Below are 24,864 nucleotides of genomic sequence, written 5' to 3'. Positions count from 1 at the left end.
CACATTGCCAGACACTACAGCATCATCAGCAAACAGTCAACAGATTGCTGCTAAACCTATCCATCAGGTAGTTCGAGTGTACAGAAAACGAGAGCAATCCTCCCACATATCTCTGGGGCACTCCTGATGATACCCTTGTTTCTGATGAATATTTCCCATGCAGGACAACATACTGTGTTCCATTACTTAATGGAGTCTTCACACCACTCCCATATCTGAAAACCTATTCTGTAAGCTCAGACCTTCATTAACAATCTACAGTGGGGGATAGTGTCAAATGCTTTCTGGAAATCTAGAAGAATGGCTTTAATTTGCCACCCCTTGTCCATCATTTGCAGGAAATTATACAAGAAAAGGGCAAGTCAAGGCTAATACGAGAGATTCTTTCTAAATCTGAGCTTAATGATGATGATGATGATGATGATGATGAGAATAATAATATGTCATCATCATCATCATCATCATCATCATCGTCGTCGTCGTCGTCGTCACTACTACTACTTATCATATACACACATAATTTACAGCAATATTTACACAATGAAGTACAAAAGGGATATCCAAGATCTCCGGTCTCAATTGGTCTTATAGAGTGACTTCAACAGTGTCTCTCCATTCCACTGTTGTTGGATATGGTTCCAGTCTTCACTGAAACATCTCTTGTGACGTTCCTCTACAGTGTGGTCAATAGTGACTCTGAAGATTAACAGCACACAATCAGTTATCTGAGAGCCCCCACTTGTGCAAGAAGGACGTAGTAGTTCCATGTCCACCTCAGATTCTGTTCAGTTTACACCAGGTTCTTCTGGTCAGTTGAAAGCCTGATAAATGTGTCTTGTCTTCGAGGCCCTGTCTCCTTCCACACACCTTCGGCTGTCAGTGGTTGGATCTCACGAGCTGTCCACAATGGTTTCCTTCACTTTATAGAATTCTGTAAGGTTTAATGCTGGGCCTCTGCTGTTTCTCATATATGTTAATCATCTTCCCCTTTAATACAAATCGAGCCGGGTACGTAATTTTTTCAGATCACCAAATGAGGCAGAATAAATCATTTTTGCGGGTGATAAGTATTATAATGATTCCTAGTACATGCACAGCAACAGAGTAAATAGTAAATAATGTGAATAGTAGGTAACTGACCGGATGTCTGACACGATCTCTCAGCTTTAAGAAAAAACAACACACACTATTCCGAACATAAAGATGTACAAAAGCAGTGATAAACTCGAAGAATAGGCAGGAATTGGTAATCAAGGCATAAATTTTTGACCTTACAGACTGATGAGGATTCATACAGGAGTGGGGTACTAGGCCAAGGAGTATAGAATATTTTTAGCATTTTGGAAAACAAAGGGCAACTTTTTAAGCAGCCAAAAAAAGTCCAGTTCTGACCTTGGTAAAAAGCTAAGTAATACCAACTTTTAAATCATTTTCATGAAATAAAAACACCTGAGTACCTTATATTTTCTCCTTTCCCTGAATGCTAGAGTCAGGAGGGGTTTCATGGTCCCTTTGCCCCTGAGCATGGGTGCCCTTGATGCTCACGCTCGATATCTCATGGACAACTGTTTACGCACTTAGGTATTTTAATGACACTTCATATTTTCCCTTATGAAATATCATTACAGTTCAGAAGGAACATTGACACTGATAATTACAATACAAAAAAGAATCCCTTTATTAAATTTCATTAAAACTGTCTTTAGGTTAGAAATGGATGAATAATGATCCTGTCAAAATCTCTGATCACTTACCCAATCATTTTACATAAAATAACTGGCAGATTGCTTTCAGATTAATTCTGGGCAATATTTCCTATTATACAGAAGAATATTTATGAACTAGTTGTTTATTTAGCATGTGTTACAACGTACTTGTGTCATTAAACAAGTTTTTTTCTTGATTATGTGTACTCATCTGTAAATGTTCAGCGGGCAACCATTATATTAACACTTTGTAAAGTGATTAGTTCCATTTCATTATGTTTTGTTGTGCAATGTCATCCACGGAACTAACCAACACATTACTGTGGTAATTCTGCGCGATGTAAAATATGTCAGTGGGGTCACAAATATCATACCTTCTCACAATGGAGAAAGTAAAAGATGGAGGGGTGCAACAAGAGTGGCAGGTAACATACTAGAAGTGGGAACAATGAAATGATAATAATCAATTCAGTCAGTTGTTTGAAAAATATCAACTCATTTGGTTTTAGTTTTACTTATCAGTCAAATTCATTTGAGTGAAACTAGTATTCAGGAGCAACCAAATGAAAATCAATCAATTCAGTCGGTTTTAGTTTTAGGTTTCGGTTGGTTCACTCAAGATTTTCAAATGAAAGTTTGACAAAGTCCATTGTAGTTTTGCATACTAACTGAATTATTCATTCTTTCTTTTCAAGTGAAACTTGTCTGTAGTTTTCTATCAGTTGAACCGTGTATTTGTTTTTTCATGTGAAACCACTCTTTAGCATTTTAGCTGACTGAGCTACACATTCACATTCTTCTAAGTGAAACCAGTCTGTAATACTTTCATTCAGCAAACCAAAGCAGTGGTTTACTGCTGGGGTTCACAATCTCCAGGGGTAGCTCTGTCCACAGGGGGACATGAAGACACCACGAGTGGCTAAGCAAAAGTTAAAACAAGCATTAAATATTTTTATTGAATTATGCACTGAATAGACTAGTTCTTCTTTTCATCATTTGAAACTGATTATTATATTGCTGTGGATTAAGTTGTTCCAGATGCAATCAATATGTATCTAATTAAGCTGACGTATCATCAGAGGTACAAAGTTGAACATGAAAGTTCCCTTAAAGGTATGCATAGAAGAAATGATATTGTCAAATTTTAGTGACTATTTGCATTCTATTTTACTGAAAAGGTGTGATGACAACCATTAAATAAAAATCATTTGAATGTATCCCATAAATTCTTGTTCAGTCATTTGTGGGTGCAAAGCGTAAATATATTGTGCAGAAAATTAAATTACTGGCTTTGTACATGTAAATCATACCCATTCACACAAACCTGTTTATAATGAAAATTGACAAACATAACAAATATTTCTCGCAGTGAGGGTACAGGGGACCTTCCAACAAGTGACAGTACATGCTTAAAAAAGTTATTCAGTCACCAAACAACTAAAAAAGTTGTATCTTATAGGCCTTCTGTTCATGTCACCTCAGAATTTACCAAAAGTACACACATTCACACGCACAACTACGCGTACACACAAACACACACTTCCGTGGATATGGTGACACTCATCAGTCTGAGACTGAATGGCATGTACAGAGGAGAAGCCTTTCTGGAAGCCAAAGTATAACTGAGTCACAATCTTGCGCCAGTAGAAACAATTGAAGTAATGTGATAACGATTAACACGTACTGGAACACTTTTTCTCTTGAGCTGACAGTACCAAGTTTTTATGTTACTTTTAGGAAGAGAGTGTTACACAGGTCCATTACATATTTGTTTATATGGATCATTTGATGGTTATTTTTCTTTGCTACATCATATTTGTCCTCGCCACAGTTTCCTTTCCAATTGATTTCTACATTGCTTTATGTCATGCATTTTTTTAAATAATTCTCCTCAAAAGTGAACTGCTAAGTTTTTATGAAAAGTAGTTAGCAATGCAATCTCTATACACCAATATTCAAATACATGTTGCCTGTAAGACCTTACATCTCAATGCTCAAAGGAGGAACTAGTTCATTTCAAAAAGCTGAATATTCTGACAGAACTAAAACACCAGGCTAGCAGTGAAATAGTATTATCTCTACTGGGCACATCAGTTCTAACTCACAAGTAACACTACCCAAGTGCCACTCGCCAATTCCAATGCACTTCAAATATGTTGTAGTCTAAGTCAAAATATGGGACACGCATTTTTTTATGTGTGCCCATACAGCCGTTGAAGTCATGAAAACCCTTCTGAAGAAAACACAGTTGTTATCTTTCTGAACACATATTGTCAAAACAGTAGGAGATATAACAAAAATGTTGAAACACAATTTCTGTGGTTGCTACTGTACTTTACAGTGTAATCACGTCTTTACACATTTTGATATATTTCAAAACCCTCCCCTCACCTCACCTCACCTCACCTCACAATTGTTGAAATGGTACAAAGTTTGTGTGTAGTAAATCTAATAGTCTATTTAACAACAAATTTAACCATATATGATAAAAGTTATGTCGTGAAGTTACAGTAGTCGGATATACTTTGGAAGTATCTCTATACACCACTATATGCATACACTGTTCATCATATGATGCTTGTTATACACAGGGATAGTGTTGTTTGCAATTTCACAGTGCAACCATCAAAGACGGGCTTCCAAAAAAACGTAGTTGAAACAAAAAGGTCTCACTCTCTGACGAGTCTGGGAATAACCAACATGGAGGTGGCGAGAGGCTATTCCCGTCTTATTTTTTCATGGTCTTTGATTTGTTTATTTGTTTTGTTTCATTTCTTTGGTTGTTTGTTTTGCATATTACATTTGACATCTACTTTGTTATTTCACAGTATTATTGTATTGCATTATCTTTGATAGTCAGTGCAATAATGAGGAGACATTGTTTTATCCATTGCAGATAAGGACTGCATATACATACACATTCTGCACCACGCACATCTGAGTATTGCACAATTTACAGTATGTATTACAATTTTTAAAGCAATAGTTAACAGGTGGTTCTTATTTATAAGTTTTCTCTGCGATGTATCCACTCTTGAACCACGCATACCTAAAACATTTTCACAAATCGAGGGGATGAAAACCGATTATGAATCAAAGATTGAATTTTTGGGATATTACTCCTCAGGTGCACATTTACATTATAGCTGTATAGTATTATTACATCAGAGGACTGTTTCAGAAAATTCTTCCATGGTCTGAATGTGTAAACATCAGGTGGCTGGACTATGCCAGTTGTCCCAGCAGGAATTGTCATAATTTTTACGTCCTTATTACTTTTGCCTATGTTGTTAAATTTCTTTCCGTTTGTCCTGTCCAGGAATTCAAACACGGAACAGATTATTCACCAACAGTAGGTAAGCAAAGACCCACAAACCATTTAATAGCGAGACCTGATGTTAATTTACCAGATGTTGAAGCAAATGAAACAATATTATCAGTTTTGTAAATAGCTTGTTGAACAATGGGTTCAAACTGGCCACCTGTTTCCTGTAGGGTTATGAGAAAAAGGGACTGTAAAACAACACTTGCTGATAGGATAGGCTGTTTCGTCTAGTTGCAGGTTCTCAAATTCAACGATTGAATGAGACATTCAATTTTTAGTGTTCCTTTAAAGGATAGGGTATGATCTGTGTTTGTCTTCAAATTAAATCCAGGTTGGTCTGAATTGTAACTATTGTCCTCTCCTAATGATGCAATATATGATTTTATGTTTGCCACCAATACATTAGCATGTTCTACTAACTGTTCTTTGTTGGTTTACAGTTTTTAAGTAACAAATTCACTAATCTCTCTGGAAATAATTTTATGCCTTACAGGTCCAAGTCATGAATAGCTACTGATTTATCAATGCATTCTGGAATTGTTCCAATACACATTTGGAAATCTGTAATAATTTGTCACTTCATGTCCCAGCTTCAGTAATTTGTGTTCCCCATCTGTATAGTGATTTTGTATCCTTAATCTTTCTGAAATTATGTTGGACTGTTTTTAAACTCTTATTCCTCTTCTTCCTGTGCCAAAACATAACTGCCTTTTTTTTATATTCCAAATCTATTACCATTTTACTGTTCTTACCGTCTTCCATAACATCCTCACAATGCTCTTCAAAGACCTCTTCCCCTGCAACAACCTAAGGACACTTTTGTCATCATAGACCAAAGTACTTTAACTGCCTAGAAATACATCGGTGTCGATGGACTCTTATCAAATTCGCTAAATGTAATGCGAACAATGTTACCTAATCGGTAATGATACAGTCAATTTTGTATTGCAGATGATCGAAGATTTTGTGTAATAGGTGTAGTACATTCTTTGGATTCATTGTGCTGTATTAGTCTGCAAATTCTGGCTGCCAGTTCATGAGAGCAGTGATTACCGAATGACAGTACGTGCACCTGTACACATGCAGTTAAAGTGCACGCATACATTAATGCATACCTATTCTACTGTCCAGCCGTCCAACACTTCCTCATTATCATGTTTCCCCCAAGTGATTCGATGTCTATACCCACACAGCCCCATGTGTATTGGTGTAAGCACGAGACGGCCATATGCACATGGGTAGACCAAGGGCATTGTGCCTTCGTCACCACCCTCTTCCGGAGTATGGGTCTCAATGTACATGTAGCCATAATAAATCCATATTAAGCTTGCTATGTGCTCATAGTTACCACAGCCTTTGTAATAATTTATAGCACAGATTGGTCTTTCCCATAATACCATCTTATGGCGATCTATCGCACATACATAGAATAAGGAAATAAGGACGTAAAATGTATGACGATTCCTGCTGTAACACTTGGCAAAATCTGGCCACTTGATGTGTCCACATTCAGGCCATGGAAGAATTTTGTAGAACAGTTCTCTGACATAACCTTACTATATCGCTATGACGTAAATTTGCACCTGCCGAATAATATCCTGAAAATTTAATGTTTGATACATAATCAGTTTTCATCCCCTTGATTCGTGAACATGTTCAGGTATGCCTAGTTCAAGTTCAGATAAATCACAGAAAAACTGATAAATGTGAGCCTCTTGTTAATTATTGCTTTAAAAATTGTGATACATGCTGTAAATTGTGCAATAATATGTTTCTGCATGCAGCACTGCTTTGCAGTGGGTAATACAGCGTCCCCTCATTATTGCAATGGCTATCAAAGATGATGCAACACAACCTAAATACCGTAAAATAATGAAGTAGATGTCAAACAACCAAAGAAATGAAACAAAACAAACAACAAACGTAAAAAAAAAAAAAAAAAAAAAAAAAAAAAAAAAAAAAAAAAAAAAAAAAAAAAAAAAAAGGGGGGAATAGGCCTCTCGCCACCTCTACATTGGTTATTCCTGGACTCAACAGAGAGAGAGACCTTATTGTTTCAATTAAAATCTTCAGAAGCTTGTCTTTTATGGCTGCATTGTGGAAATGCAAACAACACTGTCACTATGTATGACAAGGGTCTTACAGCGGGAAAGAGCACGCATAGAGTGGTATATACAGCTACTTCCAACTTATGTCTGACTACTGCAACTTCAGGATATAATTTTATCATATGTGGTTGAATTTGCTGTTAAATATATAATTGGATTTAAATAAACTTTTTACTGTTTCAAAAACTGTGAGGTGAGGGGAGGATTCAAAACACATCAAATGTTTAAAAATGTGATGGCACAAGTTGTAAAGTACAGTAGCAACCATGGAAATTATGTTTCAACATTTTTGTTATATCCCCTACCGTTTCGACAATATGTGCTCTGAAAAATGATAACTGTGTTTTCTTCGGGAGGGTTTTCATCACTTCAACAGCCATTTGGGCAAGTACAAAAAAAATACGTGTCTCATATTCTGACCTAGACTACAACATATTCGAAGTGTATGGGAATCGGTGAGTGGCACTTGAGTAGTGTTACTTGTCAATTGTTCAAAATCAGCCAATGCTCTGCAAAGCCATTACTGCTGCTCATTCTCGACAAGTCACGTATTAACATAATATGTATGTTTATTCTTACACATTTCAAGAACTTTCAACAACATTCAACACACAATCCAGAGAAAAAACTGTTGTCAATGCTGCATACTTACCACAGAAGAAAATGCTGTGAAATTAATATAATTTAGTGGCGAGTTTTTTAAACTCTCAAGCTCTTTTCTGGATTTTTCATCCAGTATAACAAAATTTACATCATCACCAATTTTTATGCTGCCCTCCAAGGCACGGATTTTTTTCCTCAATCCTGAACTTCTCTGAAAAATTCTTAATCTCTGCTATATTTACAGCATCCAATACTCGAAGTACTCCAAACAAACTCTCATTCATATGACATGACCTAAAAACAAATAGCTTCATTGAAACATTTGGTCCCTTGAATACACAAACTGACTCAAAATTTCTATTCTCGCTATGCGAACACACAAGTTTCATACTTACATTACGATAGAGCTTAGGGTAATGTTACTAGAATTGGATGGAAATATACTAGCGACATCCACATGCTTATCAATCAGTGCAAATACTTGGCTGTCCTCAGGATTTTGTAGTGTATCGCAACCTGCTCGCTGGAGTACTACTCCAACCACAAAGTGTGCTACGGTTACCAGCATTAAAACTGTTGAGAACAGGAACATAACCCACACAGCTCTGAAAAGAAAAATGAAGAATTAAAAACAGGGTTGAATGAGATACCAGTCATCCTTTGTCAGTATGCTCTATCATTGATTTCACAGTTATTGTTGTAGCTCTTCAGTGTCTAGTCTACGCTGCACAACTCTCTTCATCTCTGCAAACTAGTAAACATACATCCATTGGAATATTATTACTACATTCAAACCTCTGTCTCCCTCTCCAATTTTTACCCATCACATTTCACTCCATTACCAAATTACCTGTTGCTAGAAGGCTCAGAATATCTCCTATTAATTTATACATTCTTTTAAATCTGATTGAACTTTATCTTCATCCAAATCCTCTGCTGCATCTGTCAGAATTACTGCATTACCAATGAACTTTAAAGATTTTTTCTCTCCTTCCACAAACTTTAAATCCTTTTTCTAGTTTCTCTTTAGTACTTTACTGTAAGTTCTCAGCTAGTGCCGCCCTTTCATGTTCTCAGTTACATTTTTGTTTCTGTATAAGTTGTATCTAATCATTCACCGTATTTGATTGCTGATAATTTCTGTGTTTTGGAGAGTGAATTCCATTTAGCACTGTCAAAAGTTTTTCCTAAATTTACAAATGGTATAAATGTTGTCTGTGTTTTCACCTCCAGTGGTCATAACCTCCGCTGTCAATTAAAAAACATTTTTTCAGTTAGACTTTTTTGTAGGTGGAAATCAAAGTGCACCAAACAAGGTGGACAAGGAAAATGTTGACCCCCCCCCCCCCCCAAATCCACCGACCCACCCAGTTATCCTTGCATACCACAATAAGGGTACCACTGCCCTCCCCTCCTTGCTAGGATGATCAGCTCGGACCCAATTCTTTGATTGACACATCAAATAAAGCTGTGTAAATTAAGTCTTCATGAAAATGTACTATACTTTTTCCTTCAGATATATCCATAGTATCAACCACTTTACACATCTTTAACTACTGACCACCCAAAGCCATATTATACAATTTCAATTTTTCATCTGTGGTTGCCAATTGAGGACTCCGGATTTGAAACACAAAGAAAAAGTGCAAATGTGGTATCTAGGCCTTCATAATTTTGTTATTTTGACCAATGTACTTGATCAAAGCAAATTTGGGCCGAATACAGAAATGTTTTATTGAAACATTACATGCCTATACACCAAATGAAAAAGTCACTAAGACTAGGAATTGGAAGAACATGGCATAGTTATGGAGACTTCATAAACAGTTCTCTTTTTCTTACAAAGAAAATTAATAATTTCAAATTTAAAAAAGGGTACAACTACACTATCCGCATACAAAAGTAAGAGGTACCAAAGTGTTAGCCATAGGTTTTATGAAGGTCCTGGAAAAGTTTGTGTCAAAGAAATGTTTTGGAATTCAAATGAGAACTAAAATACTAAGATGAAAAACAATCGATTCAAACACGTATTTTTTTCATAAAATCATATCTGTATGAGACCATTATATCTGAAATTATGTCTTTTAAAATGGATAAGTATCTGGACCAGGGTTTCAGGCTGGATCCCCCATTTTACATTCAATGCTGAGCTGCTATTCCAGAACGTGGAGAGCCTCAGCACTTCTGTTGGTGTGTAATGCAGAATTTAAAGTAGACTGGGGTGGCAGTGAGAATTTGGTTTGAGGAGGGAGGTATGCCTGGATAATCCGTGCAGTTGTGTGGACTGCTGTGCCAAGATGGCTTAGTGGCTAATGCCCCTGCCTAGTAAACAGGAGAACCCGGGTTTGATTCCCAGCCTTGGTACAAAATTTTCACTTGCAGCTTCAATATATATACATAAAATGTGTATGAGACCAATAGCGCCTCTGAAACTGTGTCACTTCAGGTGTTATTTTATTACAACCTGATTTGTTAGAAGAGAGAAATTCCTAACGTTAATTTCATTATACACAACATCACTTTTGAACTTTTTTCTGTGTTCCACCAGTTCCCTTTCTTCTCTATATTGTCCCTTGTCGTCCCCTTCACCTTCACCTTCCCTACAGCACCTGGAGATCACCTGATCTTTACACATTTCTGTTTATAATTTATTATAGTTTTTTCACTAGAAATATTTAAACACATTGGTTAAGATCAACATGCTTAAACATTTCTTAGTGAAAAAACTAGTTTCTTGACCACATCAAATTATCTTAAGCCTTGAAAATTTTCCAATTTAGCTTTTTTTGGAAACTCATCACTCAAGTGACAAAATACATTTACATGAAAGCAAATTCTGTGAGTGGTTGAATAATGTGTGCTAGATAATTTAGTTGTTATTTTGGTTCCTTCCCTTTGTGTTGTTCATTATACCTACATCTAAATCTACATACATACTCTGCAACCTACTCAGTGTGTGTGGTAGAGGGTACCCTGTAAAACTACTAGCCATTTCCTTTCCTGTTCCACTCACTGACAGAGTGGGGGACGACGACGACGACAACAATAACAGTCTATCAGGGTGTATACATGGACAAGGGAAAAAATTCCCGGATTCATCAGTTGAAAATACAGTTTTTCCGTGTGAAATGACAGTATACTTTTCCTCGGCAGTGTAAAACTTATCAATCCTTTGAATGTTTATGGTTTTATACACAGACATAGAATTTCCTGACACTTTAGAAAACGAAACTCAGGGAAAAAAAACACATTTTGGAAAGATCATTGATGTGCAGCAACATGTACACTGCATAGTTTCGTGTTACGAACGTATAAATTCGAATACCACCAAACACCGCATGTTACTTTCCGAAGCATTGAAATCGAGATTGCAACATGCTTTTGTAAGCCAGTTATAGCTCATTTAATGTCATCTCGCCCCAGCTGATGACAGCATAGGACACGTGATGTAGTCAGTCAATAGCAAGATCACTCTTAAGTAGTGTGAACACACAAATAAGAAAAGTTAATGGTTTGAATTAATATACATAGTGTTGCTACAAGAAACGAAAAACTTTCACATATAAGATTGGTCTCTAAGATTAATAAGCTGCAAGAGAAGCTAAGCTTTCACATATAATATTGATCTTTCTTCCGCATGTTACACTTTAAGATTCATCACACAAATGTGCCAGAAAAATTTTAATAACGACATAAATGACCGATCTTCTGGGCGCGAAATTCTTCTAGATGGTCGTCCTCAAAGAGTTGATTTTTAAATGAGAGTCAAACGCTCTGTGATTTAAGAAATTCATCTTACATTTTCGCACGTAGTTCATCTTGCGTAAAAGGAAATTTACTTTGAAAGTGACGCTTTTCAAACCACCATTCGCAATATTTTCCCCGTGACCTGTTAGAAATTGATTCGTTTCAGCATTACCAGAGAGCGCTAGATAACAGCCGTCACTGCACTTGCGCAGCTACGATGACGCAGGAAGCCCGTATGTTCATACGTGTAAAAAATTAAAAGATCGTGCATTATGTCATAAAAAAAAAAAAAAAAAAGACATTGGAGGATACTTCAAGAGCATCGGAATTTTGTGAACCATTCTGAAATGCATAATTCGGCTTAAAGTGCACATTCGTATGTCCAGATTCGGATGTAAATTTTCTTGAATTATCTCATCTTTGGTTCTTTATTATGGCCTAATGCCATACAAGGTAGAAGATGGAACACATGCACTTGAAATGCAGCGAACAGTTGAAACTAGCCAACAGCGTGAAAGAAACACTTTGTTTCAAATAAACTGACTGCTTCAGTGGAAAAGATTAATAAAAGCCAAATCTCTTTAGCAAACCGACTAAAATAACTTCATTGTTATGCAAGGCGATTAAGGCTTGACTGTCAGAAAGGTTGAAATAAAACCTGAAATTAATAACATATTTTAGCCTTCTGTAATTATGAGGAGTTGGAGTGTTGGAAGGAAGAGACCAAACAGCAAGGCAATCGGTCTCATCAGATTAGGGAAGGACGAGGAAGGAAGTCGGCCGTACCCTTTTAAAGGAACCATCCTGGCATTTGCCTGGAGAGATTTAGAGTGTAATTATGCAAACATGTTTTAATTCATTTGATAGCTTCCGGCCACAGAAATCCGTTTTCTTTTCATTTAATGTTACAGCAATAAATGAAGAGGAAACAGCAAAAAACAGAACTCTGTGCATCAGCCCCGAATCTAAGATATTTCCGTACCGGAGCAATACTAGATGGAGGGCGCCCAGCCATGTATCTGTAGCCAGAAGCGGGAGAAGATACTACTCATACGCAACTCAACTGCACATGCACAAGAGCCCGCATCTGCTGAAAAGAATCTAATGTAAAGAGCTGCCACGTCATGCTCATTGGAGGCAATGTGTTGTTAGGAAGCATTGCATAGTCTTCCTAACGCCTTTGACACACTTTGCAGTTGGCAGATGCTTATATGAGCACTGTGTTTTTTTGTTGTATATGGCACATTTTCTTTGCCACTTAAGTTTTATTTTCTTTTTTTTTCCTCTCGTTCATGTTTTGTTGCTGTAGTATTATTCTGCAGATGTGGGATACTGTAATATCCTTTGTTGGAGTGTTGGTTCTTACCACACAAAATCACAAAAATTTAACTGAAAACTAAAATAATGAAAAATTTCTGGAGTTCTAAAAAATTCCCGGGTTTTTCCCGGTTTTTCTCTCAGATGAAAAAATTCCCGGGTTTTTCCCAGATCTCCCGGTTGTCCCAGGTCGTATACACCCTGGAAATGTATGTTGGCAACAGTAGGATCATTCTGTAGTCAGCTTAAAATGACAGTACTTTAAATTTTCTCAATAATGTTCTTCCAAATGAATGTTGTCTTCCCTCTAGGGATTCTCATTTGAGTTCCAGAACCATCACTGTGACACTTGTGTGTTGTTTTAACCTGGTGGTAACAAATCAAGCAGCCTGCCTCTGAATTGCTTCAATATCTTCCTTTCATTCAGATCCCAAACACTCAAGCAGTACTCAAAAATAGGTCACACCAGCATTCTATATGTCGTCTCCTTTACAGATGACTCACACTTTCTTAAAATTCTCCCAATAAACTAAAGTTGATAACTTGTCTTCCTTACCACAATCCTCACCTGCTTCTACATCTACATCTACATCCATACTCCGCAAGCCACCTGACGGTGTGTGGCGGAGGGTACCCTGAGTACCTCTATCGGTTCTCCCTTCTATTCCCGTCTCGTATTGTTCGTGGAAAGAAGGATTGTCTGTATGCTTCTGTGTGGGCTCTAATCTCTCTGATTTTATCCTCATGGTCTCTTCGCAAGATATACGTAGGAGGGAGCAATATACTGCTGGACTCTTCGGTGAAGGTATGTTCTCGAAACTTCAACAAAAGCCCGTACCGAGCTACTGAGCGTCTCTTCTGTAGAGTCTTCCACTGGAGTTTATCTATCATCTCTGTAACGCTTTCGCGATTACTAAATGATCCTGTAACGAAGCGCGCTGCTCTCCGTTGGATCTTCTCTATCTCTTCTATCAACCCTATCTGGTACGGATCCCACACCGCTGAGCAGTATTCAAGCAGTGGGCAAACGAGTGTACTGTAACCTACTTCCTTTGTTTTCGGATTGCATTTCCTTAGGATTCTTCCAATGAGTCTCAGTCTGGCATCTGCTTTACCGACGATCAACTTTATATGATCATTCCATTTTAAATCACTCCTAAAGCGTACTCCCAGATAATTTATGGAATTAACTGCTTCCAGTTGCTGACCTGCTATTTTGTAGCTAAATGATAAGGGATCTATCTTTCTATGTATTCGCAGCACATTACACTTGTCTACATTGAGATTCAATTGCCATTCCCTGCACCATGCATCAATTCGCTGCAGATCCTCCAGCATTTCAGTACAATTTTCCATTGTTACAACCTCTCGATACACCACAGCATCATCTGCAAAAAGCCTCAGTGAACTTCCAATGTCATTCACCAGGTCATTTATGTATATTGTGAACAGCAACAGTCCCATGACACTCCCCTGTGGCACACCTGAAATCACACTTACTTCGGAAGACTTCTCTCCATTGAGAATGACATGCTGCGTTCTGTTATCTAGGAACTCCTCAATCCAATCACACAATTGGTCTGATAGTCCATATGCTCTTACTTTGCTTGTTCCATTTCATTCTGCTTTGCAATGTTACATCCAGATATTTAAATGTGTGACTGTATCAAGAAGGACACTACTAAAGCTGTACCCAAATATTGCAGGTTTGTTTTTCCTACTGATTAACATTAACTTACATTTTTACTATGTTTAGAGCCAGTTGCCATTCATCACATCAACTAAACATTTTGTCTAAATCATTTTGTACCATAGTACAGTCGCCCACCTTTGACACCTCCATGTACACCACAGCATCATCAGCAAAGAACTGCCCACTGCTAGTCAAACTTCCAGTCAGGTCATGTATGTAATACAGAAAATAATAGGGGTCCAGTCACACTTCACTGGGGCACTCCAGGTGATACCCTTGTCTCCGATGAACACTTGTTGCTGAGGTATTCCCCAAGGAAGTATTGTTCCTGAGCTATATTAACGACATAGGAGGCAATCTGAGTAGCCCTCTAAGATTGTTTGGAGATGATGCTGTCATTTACCATCTTGTAAAGTCATCAGATGACCAAAACAAATTGCAAAATGGTTTAGATAAGATATTTGTATGGTGCGAAAAGTGGCAACTGACCCTGAATAAAGAAAAGTGTATGAAGTTATTCACATGAGTATTAAAAGAAATCTGCTAAATTTTGATTATGTGATAAGGCACACAAATCTGAAGGCTGTAAATTCAACTAAATACTTAGGGATTACAATTACAAATAACCGAAATTGGAACGATCACATAGATAATGTTGTGGGTAGAGCAAACCAAAGACTGTGATTCATTGGCAGAACACTTAGAAGGCCCAACAGTCTACTAAAGAGACTGTTTACACCATGCTTGTCCGCCCTATTCTGGAGTATTGCTGTGTGGTGTGGGATCCGCATGAGGTGGGACTGATGGATGACATCAAAAAGTTCAAAGGCAGTTCATTTTCTGTTATTGTGAAATAGGGGAGATAGTGCCACAGTCATGATGTGTGAACTGGAGTGGCAATCATTAAAAAAAAGGCGTTTTAGGTTGCAGCGGGATCTTTTTATGAAATTTCAATCACCAGTTTTCTCCTCCGATTGGAAAAACATTCTTTTGGTACCCACTTACATAGGGACAAATGATCATCACAATAAAATAAGAGAAATCAGGGCTTGCACAGAAAAATTTAAGTGTTTGTTCTTCCCACACGCCATTCAAAAGTGGAACGGTAGAGAGAAAGCTTGAAGGTGGTTCATCAAACCCTGCCAGGCACTTTATTTTGAATACCAGACTAATCACATAGATGTAGATGACAACATACTGTGTTCTATTACTTAAGAAGTCTTCAAGCCACTCACATATCTGGGAACCTATTCCATACGCTTCTACCTTCGTTAAAAGTCTGCAGTGGGGTACCGTGACAAATGCTTTTCAGAAATCTTGCAATATGGAGTCTGCCTGTTGCCCTTCATCCACAGTTCACTGAGTATCATGTGAGAAAGGGCAAGCCGAGTTCCACACAAGCAATTCTTTCTAAAAGCATGGTGATTCATGGTCGGTCTCTAGGAAATTTATTATATTCCAACTCAGAACATGTTCTAGAATTCTGTAGCAAACTGATGTTAAGAATACTGGTCTGCAAGTTTTCAGCTCCGTTCTTTTACCCTTCTTATATAGAGGAGTCAGCTGCACTTTCTCCACTCACTTGAGACTGTTTTCCAAATTTCCAGAGTCACAACTAAATTAAGCATTATTTTCTTTTTCTAGCTCCAAAAGAAGAGTTATTACAAAAACAGTTGTCAAATAATTAAAATGTAAGCTGTTGCTTTAAAATTCATATATTAACTAATTTGGAATATGACACAGAGAAATTATATATTATATCTGCATGCAGTATCTTACTCGCAAGGGAAGTCCTATCCTCTATAATATACTACATCTATAAAAGGCACACCAGTGTAATACAGTAAAAATTAAAACGCAGGGTATTTGTGATCGTATATACGATGCATTATTGTCTGTGTAACAAGACAAATAAAAGAAAATTTTAATTATTGTGTTACTTACAGTTTTAAGAAACTTGCACCAGTGCCTTTGTTACAACAATCTTCATTGAACATGGCGTCAGGTCGTTTGCCACAAAAACCATAAAAAAGTCCCAGTGTCATACACAGCAATACTACAAGTACCACTGAACTCACAGATATGTCAATGTAGTATCTAGAAAACATCATGAGGTGCCACATTTAATTATAATTTTTAAACTTCGGTTACAGATAAAACCCACTTTAACTTAATAAGAAAGAGCTGACTAAGCTATTGCGTGCATTAACACAGTAATCAGTACAAGAAAACAAGTCATAACAGTTACAAATTAGAAGGGGTTATATTATTTAATAAAAATTTTCCACATCCCCTTTCAAAAGAACTCTCAGTCAGTACACTCCCCATGTTGATAAAATACAGTCTTAACATGACATTTCCTTTATCCTCCTCAAGAACCAATTTTCAATTTAATGCTTTTGGGAGTTGTTTCCTTCACTTTGAGTAGTTATTAATCCAGTTCAATTCATTACATTCAATGCATGCAGTATTTGAACTCACTTTGGTCCGTTTTCTTAGGTATTAATAACAAAGAAGTTAGAAATGGTAACTTAGAAGAATAAAATACCTGTATCGGTTGTAATCATCGATTCCCTTTTGCAAATTATTGGTAATAGGTTTTCTTACACTATCATTAATCTCATCATTAAGTTTCTCAACCATTTTTGAAATTTTGTCAGCTTTATCCTGAATAGCAGCACCTGCAAAGAAAATAAAAATGACTTTGGTTCAGGAGTGCTCCCCCCCCCCCCCACTCTCTCTCTCTCTCTCTCTCTCTCTCTCTCTCTCTCTCTCTCTCTCTCTCTCTCTGTGTGTGTGTGTGTGTGTGTGTGTGTGCGCGCGCGCGCGTGTTGGATTGGAGGGGGGGGGGGGGGGGGTTTCCACGATATACATGCAGGTGTATAGGGAACAGCTTGGAAGAACATTCCTGCATTATAGCAGACTGCCTTTCATATTTAATATGATACACATTTACAAGTTAGACATTTGACATCTGTATTAAATGCTAGAGTTAAGAGGCACTACATGTTACACTACAGTACCCAATGAAGGATGGAAATACTTACACTGATGTAACAAAAGTCGTGGGATGCCCATATATAGATGGCGGTAGTATTGCATCGCGTATACTACGTATAAAAGGACAGTGCATTGGTGGAGCTGTCATTTTTACTCAGGTGATTCAAGCGAAAGGTTTCGGACATGATTATGGCCATACAATGGGAATTAACAGACTCTGAATGCGGGATGATAGTTGGAGCTAGAAGCTTGGGACATTTCATTTCGAAAAATAATTACGAAATTATTTATTATGAGACCCACAATGTCAACAATACCAAATTTCAGCCATTACCTATCACCATGAAGAAGGCAGCAGCTGATGGTCCTCACTTAACGACAAGGAGATGCAGCATTTTGCATAGTGTTGTTAGTGTTAACAGACAAACAACACTGTGTGGAATGACAGCAGAAATCAATGTGGGACATACAAAGAATGTATCTGTTCGAGCAGTGTGACAAAATTTGGCTGGAATGGTCTATGCCAGCAGACAACCAAAGCAAGTGCCTTTGTTAACAGCATGGCATCACCTGCAGCACCTCTCCTTGGCATGTGACCATATCGGTTGGACCCTACATAAATGGAAAACAGTGGATTGGTCATATGAGTCCCGATTTCAGTTGGTAAGACATGATGGTGGGGTTCGAGTGTGGCGCAGATCCCATGAAACCATAAGACCCTGGTTGTCAACAAGGAATTGTGCTTGCTGGTGATGGCTCCATAATACTGTGGGCTGTGTTTACATGGAATGGACTGGGTTCTCTGGCCCAAATGAACTGATCATTGACCTGGAAATGGTTATGTTCGGTTACTTGGAGACCATTTTCAGCCATTCATGGACTTCATGTTCACAAACAATGATGGAATTTTTGTGGATGACAATGTGCCATGTCATGAGCCACAATAGTTCATGATTGTTTGATGAGCATTCTGGACAATTTGAGTGAATGATTTAGCCACCAATCAAGCATTATGGGACATAACTGAGAGGTCAGTTCATGCAGAAAATCCTGCATTGGAAACACTTAATGGAATTATGTATGGCAATAGAGACAGTATACCTCAATATTATTGCAGGGGACTTCTGACAAATTGTTGAATCCATTCCAAGTCAAGCTGCTGACTACGGAGCACAAAAGGAGGTCTGACATGTTATTAGGAGGTATCCCATGACTTTTGTCATCTCAGTGTTAAGTATAGAGGCAGGATATTCAAAATCAACTTTCACCATCCTTTGCAGCGTAAAGTATTAGGATATTCCAAATTAACTTTCACAATCCTTCGAAATTTCAATTAAACAGAAATATTTTCAGAAACTATGACGTCTATTAGTTGGGAAGAGAAGCCAGGTGTCTATCAGAATAATAATGACACTGAGACACCTGATGGATTATATAGTATCAAAATTATTCCTATGCAGTTACACATTGGCCATAAAGTCAAGTTAGGAATATTGTTTTTCCTTCTGCGTGGACATCACAGCCTCAATAAATATTAGCAAGGACATCTTTCCACCTGGCTGAATAAATTACAGCCTGACAGAATGATGTCTTGCCTGAACTCTATGAACAGAATCCAGCATACAAGTTGCACAAAATAAAGTGAAAAATATTGTTTCGGTGCACAAGTTTATAGCATTTTTCCTTTAAGTTTCAGGGTGTATACATGGACAAGGAAAAAAAATTCCCAGATTTTTCCCGGTTAAAAATACACTTTCTCCTGGTTGAAAATACACTTTTTCGGTGTTAAGAGACAGTATACTCTTCCTCGACACTGTGAAACTCATCAGCCCTATGGTTTTATATGCGGGAGTAGAATTTCCCGGTACTTTAGAAAACGAAACTCAGATGGGGGGAAAACACGTTTTGAAAGACCTTTGATGTGCAGCAACATGTACGCTGCATATTTTCGTATTACGAAGGTATAAATTTGAATTCCACTGAACACCGCATGTTACTTTCCGAAACATTGAAATCGAGATTGCAACATGCTTTTGTAAGACAATCATAGCTTCTGTCACGTGATCTCGCCAGCTGATGACAGCCTAGGACATGTGATGTAGTCAGCCAATAGCAGGATCACTCATAAGTAGCGCAAACACACAAGTAAGAAAAGTTAATGGTTTATATTAATATACATAGCATTCACATATAATATTGGTCTCTAAGATTAATAAGCTGGAAGAGAAGCTAAGCTTCCACATATAATGTTGATCTTTTTTGCGCGTGTTACACTTTAAGCTACATCACACAAATGTGCCACTAAAACGACATAAATGTATGATCTTTTGGGCTTGAAATTCTTCTAAATGGTCGTCCTCAAAGAGTTGATTTTTAAATGCGAGTCAAACGCTTCGTGATTTAAGAAATTCATCATACATTCTCGCACATAGTTCATCTTGCGTAAAAGGAAATCTGCTTTAAATGTAATGCTTTTCAAACCACCATTCGCAACATTTTCCCATGACCTGTTAGAAATAGGTTCGTTTCAGCAGTTGCAAGAGAACGCCAAATAACAAGCGTCACCGAGTTTGCACAGCTACGATGACGCAGGAAGCCCATATGTTCGTACGTGTAAAACATTAAATGATGTTATGTATGGCATAAAAGAAACAAGACATCAGGTGATACTTCAAGAGCGTCAGAATTTCGTGAACCATACTAAAACGCATAATTCGGCTTAAAATGCACATTAGTATGTAAATTTTCTTGGAGTAGCAGTACTGTATTATCTCATATTTGGTTCTTTATTATGGCACAATGCCATACGTGCACTTGACATGCAGCAAACAGTTGAAACTAGCCAATAGTGTGAAATTAAACACTTCATTTCAAATAAATTGACTGCCTCAGCAGAAAAGATTAACTTTAAGCCAAATCTCTTAACCAAACCGGCAAAAATAACTTCATTGACCTGTCAGAAAGATGGAAATAAAATCTGAAACTAATAACATATTTTAGGCTTCTGTAATAATGCAAACTTATTTTAATTCATTTGATAGCTCCCGGCCATGAAATTCCGTTTTGTTATCATTTAACGTGAGAGCAATAAATGAAGAGGAAACAACAAAATCACTAAACGTAAACACAGATCGTGTGGGCGCTCCCCACCTCAACTCAGACTGCTCGTGCATCAGCTCCAGATTTACTATATTTCCGAACTGAGGCAATATTAAGTAGTTGTGCCCAGCCACACTTCTGTAACCAGAAGTGGGAGAAGGTACTAATCATACGCGACTCAACTGCGCACGATGAAGAGCCCGTCTGCAACACCTCAAACGAATCTAATTTAAACAGTTGTCACGTCACGCTCATCGGAGGCAGTTTGTTGTTATAAAGCATTGCATAGTCTTCCTAAAGCCTTCGACACACTTTCCTGTTGGCAGACGCTTGCATAAGCACTGTTTTGTTGTTGTATACGGTGCATTTCCTTTGCAACTTAAGTTTTATTATTTTCGTTTTCTTTTTTCTCTCGTTCATGTTTTGTTGCTGCAGTATTATTCTGCAATAGCAGGATTCAGTAATATCCTTTGTTAGAGTATTGGTTCTTACCAGTCAAAATCACAAAAATTTAACTGAAAACTAAAACAATGAAAAATTCCCGGAATTCTAAACAATTCCCGGGTTTTTCCCGGTTTTCTCCCGGATGAAAAAATTCCCGGGTTTTTCCCGGATCTCCCGGTTGTCCCAGGTCGTATACACCGCGAGTTTAATAAACACAGTCGATACACACAACAGAGACTTTAGTCATCAATAATACGAGGGCTATTCAGAAAGTAGGGAACGTTTCCGTCTGACACCGCTAAGCACACCGATCACGTATATTTTGGTACGTGCGTGCTCAGCAACTCGGTCAGTATCCATAGGTGACAGCAGGAACGTCTCTGCGCACCTAGTTTTTTCGATATTCGAATTTGAAATGTGCGCTGCAATCAAAAATGCCGCAATTTGTGAGGTGCGGTCTGTGATACGGTTTTTGTTGGCAAAAGAACCTAAAATCTATAGAAATTTATCGTGAACTGTGTGAAGTGTACGGAAACAATGTAATGAGCGAATGTTCCATCCGGAAATGGTGCATTCAGTTTAAAAATTGCTGAACCAACGTTCATGATGAAGAGAAGAGTGGACACCCAAGCATTGTGACTGATGATCTTGTCACTTAAGTTGATGAAATGATTTGTGAAAACTGTTGCTTTCTTTTCCACAAGTTTCACGGACTTTTTTGTTGAAATTGTCACTCAAAAGCAAGGCTACCACAAATTTTGGGCACAATGGGTGCCCTAAATGCTTAGAGAGCACCATAAAGAACAGTGAATTGGGGCAACATTGACATTCTGGAGACCTACCACAAACATGGTGGTTCATCACTGGATCGAACCATAACCGGTGATGAGACTTGGGTGAAACATGTCAATTGTGAGACAAAATTACAGTCCATGGAGTGGGGGCACACAAGGTTACCAAGAAAACCTTGTCAGCAAGGAAGTTGATGGCGACTGTTTTGGGATAGGCAAGGTGTGCTTATTGATTTTCTTGAGCGTGGAGCAACCATAAATTCTGCCTGGTACTGTCAAACTTTGCACAGCTTTAGAAGAACAGTTCAAAACAAAGGTCGAGGAAAGCTGACATCCAAAATTTTGTTTTTGGGCGACAATGCCCGACCTCACATGGCAAACCGCACTAAAGAAGCCCTTAATTCATTAAAATAGGAAATTTTCCCTCATCAGCCCTATAGCCCCAATCTTGCACCAAGCAACTTCCACTTGTTTCCCAACATGAAGTATTGTCTTGCAATGCAGCGCTTTGATGACGACGCAGAACTCTAGGCGGCCGTGACTCACTGGCTGAAGTCTCAGGCGGCAGAATTTTACGACGAAGGTCTTTCAAAGCCTGTCCACTCTTATGATAAGTGCCTCAATGTGTTGGTGACTAGTGGAAAAGTAGTATGTCAATCATTCTTTCAGATGTGTATAATAAAATGTATTTCTTGTACTTAGCTTTTCTTTAATGCCAAAACTTTCCCTACTTTCTGAATAGCCCTCGTATATTCTCCTTCACTATTTACAACAATCTGCCTATGCTGGAGTAGCTTCTCAATTTCACGACTGTAGAAACCATGTGGTTTTGAAGCTAAAAACTCACTAAACCATGCTTGGAGCATATTTTCACCCGGAAAGGAAGTTCCTTAAAGGCTGTTCGATAGAGAGCGGAAAACATGAAAATCTGAGGGCACAAGAGTAAGTGAATGTGGATGTGGAATGACTTCCCACCCAAATTGCTGTACAGTGTTCTTCGTCAGTCTAGAAGAAAGCAGGTGGATATTATCACAGAGCAGCATCACTTCACTTCATGCAGTCTTTCAATTCGTTGTTCTTGGATTGGGTCTGTAAGATGTCTCAGTTGTTGACAACAAATATCAGAAAGGGTTACACTTTGTGGAAGCAATTCATAGTACACCACACCATCCCTGTTCCACCAGATGCATAACATTATCTTTTGAGTATGCACGCAGGTCTTTCTATGAGGAGTTGCTGCTTTGTCTGGGCCCAACCATTTCTTTCTTTTCCCTATGTTGGCATAGAGATACCATATCTCATCACTAGTAACAATACAGGATAATAACCCTCTAACTGCTCTGGACATGTTAATGTGTGCCTTTGTACCTGTCCCTGTGTGCTCTGAATGTATTTACGTGCACCACCAGTCCTTCTACCTGGTACTCTGAACGTGTTTACGCGCGCTGCATTAGTGGCACCTGTGTGTTCCTGATGTGCTGAGACACGCTGCCACTTCTTCCCCTGTGGCCTCTGGCCGCATTAACACACCCAGCCGTATATTCATGCTGAGCGCCTAGTAGCTGTTCGGTGTTCCGCTGGCACGGTTGAAGTCTCGTGAGCATTTGCTGCTGTGTTCTTGTGTCGCAGTTTTCATATGTGCATTTCCTGACTGTTCACGCTGTTAACGTTTTGAGAAGAAAATGACACACCTTCATGGTTGTACAGACAAAGAAATCTTCAAAATTCTCACTAGAAGCAACAGTGAGAATGAAATTTTCGACAGCGATGGCAGTGATTATTCTTCGATTGAATCTCTAAGTAAAAGTCCTGTGCCATGTACTTCAGCTGGCACAATGCATCTGTCAACTTGGGAGGGATATATCATTCAGAATCTGATGGGTCTGAGAGTGATAGTGAAGTGCCATTGAAAAGAGCTCGCTTTAGCGACACGTTTGACCGGAAGAAAAGTGATTTTCGTCCATTTATGCATGCGTTCGATGCTTCAGCTTCTGGACACAACAGTGATTTAGGGCCAGATTCAAGTGTATTATCATAATTCCTAGTATTTTTAATAGAAGAACTGATTAAATTTGTAGCAGATGAAACCAACAGAATTTTTTTTATAAGAAAATACGCCAGAATCAGAGAATTCTCGTTTGTCCAGATGGAAAGAAATGGGCTTCGAGGAACTGCATTCCTTCGTTGCTGTTTGTATGCTAATGGCTCATATGAAAAAGCTGAAAATCAGTGACTATTGATCCACAGACATACTCTTTAACACTCCTGTTTTTGGCAAAATTATGCACAGGGGCCGTTTTCTGTTAATTTTAAGAATGCTTCACTTCAGTGACAACTCTGTCACCAATGAAGGAGACAAGTTATTTAAAATTAGGTATATTGTTGATAAAATTCGCACAACATTTTGCAGTATATTTCATCCATATCAAAAGCTCTGCATTGACGAAAGCCTCTTGTTGTTCAAAGGGTGATTATTGTTCAAACAGTACATTCCCTCGAAAAGAAGTAGGTTTGGAATAAAAACATTTGTGCTATGTGACTGCCAGACAGGTTATATCCTGGATTTCACTGTTTACACAGGCACAAATACTGCAATTGACTTCCACAATCTGGGGAAAAGTGGCAACATAGTAGTAGCATCGATGAAACCATTTTTAGGACAGGGACATACACTCTATTTCGATGATTGGTATTCAAGCCCAGACCTGTTCCTTTGGCTTCATAACCATGGAACAAACGCATGTGGTACTGTTCACAAAAACAGACATAACATGCCAAAATTAGAAAACAAACTAAAACGAGGAGAAATACAGTTTATGTCCACTGACACAATCCTTGCCATGAGATGGTGTGACAAAAGAGAAGTGTAGATGCTGACCACCTGTAAAACTGCAGAAATAGTTGAGAAGGAAAAGACAAACAGAAAGAGAGGTGAAAGATTAAGGACACCACAATGTGTTGCAGATTACAACAAGAGTATGGGTGCTGTTGATCGCTGTGACATGCTGCTGAGTTCAGTGCAATCAGTATG

General features: G+C 38.2%; 1 protein-coding gene across 1 annotated transcript in view; it reads right to left on the bottom strand.

Annotated features, from left to right (window-relative positions):
- The window catches only part of LOC124778016 (prominin-like protein), a 519,332-nt gene that overhangs the window by 110,153 nt on the left and 384,315 nt on the right, over nucleotides 1-24,864 (bottom strand). Inside the window, 5 exon segments of the mRNA XM_047253593.1 lie at nucleotides 7,792-7,944; nucleotides 7,946-8,036; nucleotides 8,138-8,347; nucleotides 16,444-16,596; nucleotides 17,048-17,180. Coding sequence (XP_047109549.1) covers nucleotides 7,792-7,944; nucleotides 7,946-8,036; nucleotides 8,138-8,347; nucleotides 16,444-16,596; nucleotides 17,048-17,180 — 740 coding nt within the window.

The sequence above is a fragment of the Schistocerca piceifrons genome, chromosome 2 (assembly GCF_021461385.2).
Source record: "Schistocerca piceifrons isolate TAMUIC-IGC-003096 chromosome 2, iqSchPice1.1, whole genome shotgun sequence".
Classification (NCBI taxonomy): domain Eukaryota; kingdom Metazoa; phylum Arthropoda; class Insecta; order Orthoptera; family Acrididae; genus Schistocerca; species Schistocerca piceifrons.
The sequence above is the reverse complement of the archived record's forward strand: the minus strand, read 5'-3'. Positions and strand labels throughout refer to the sequence as shown.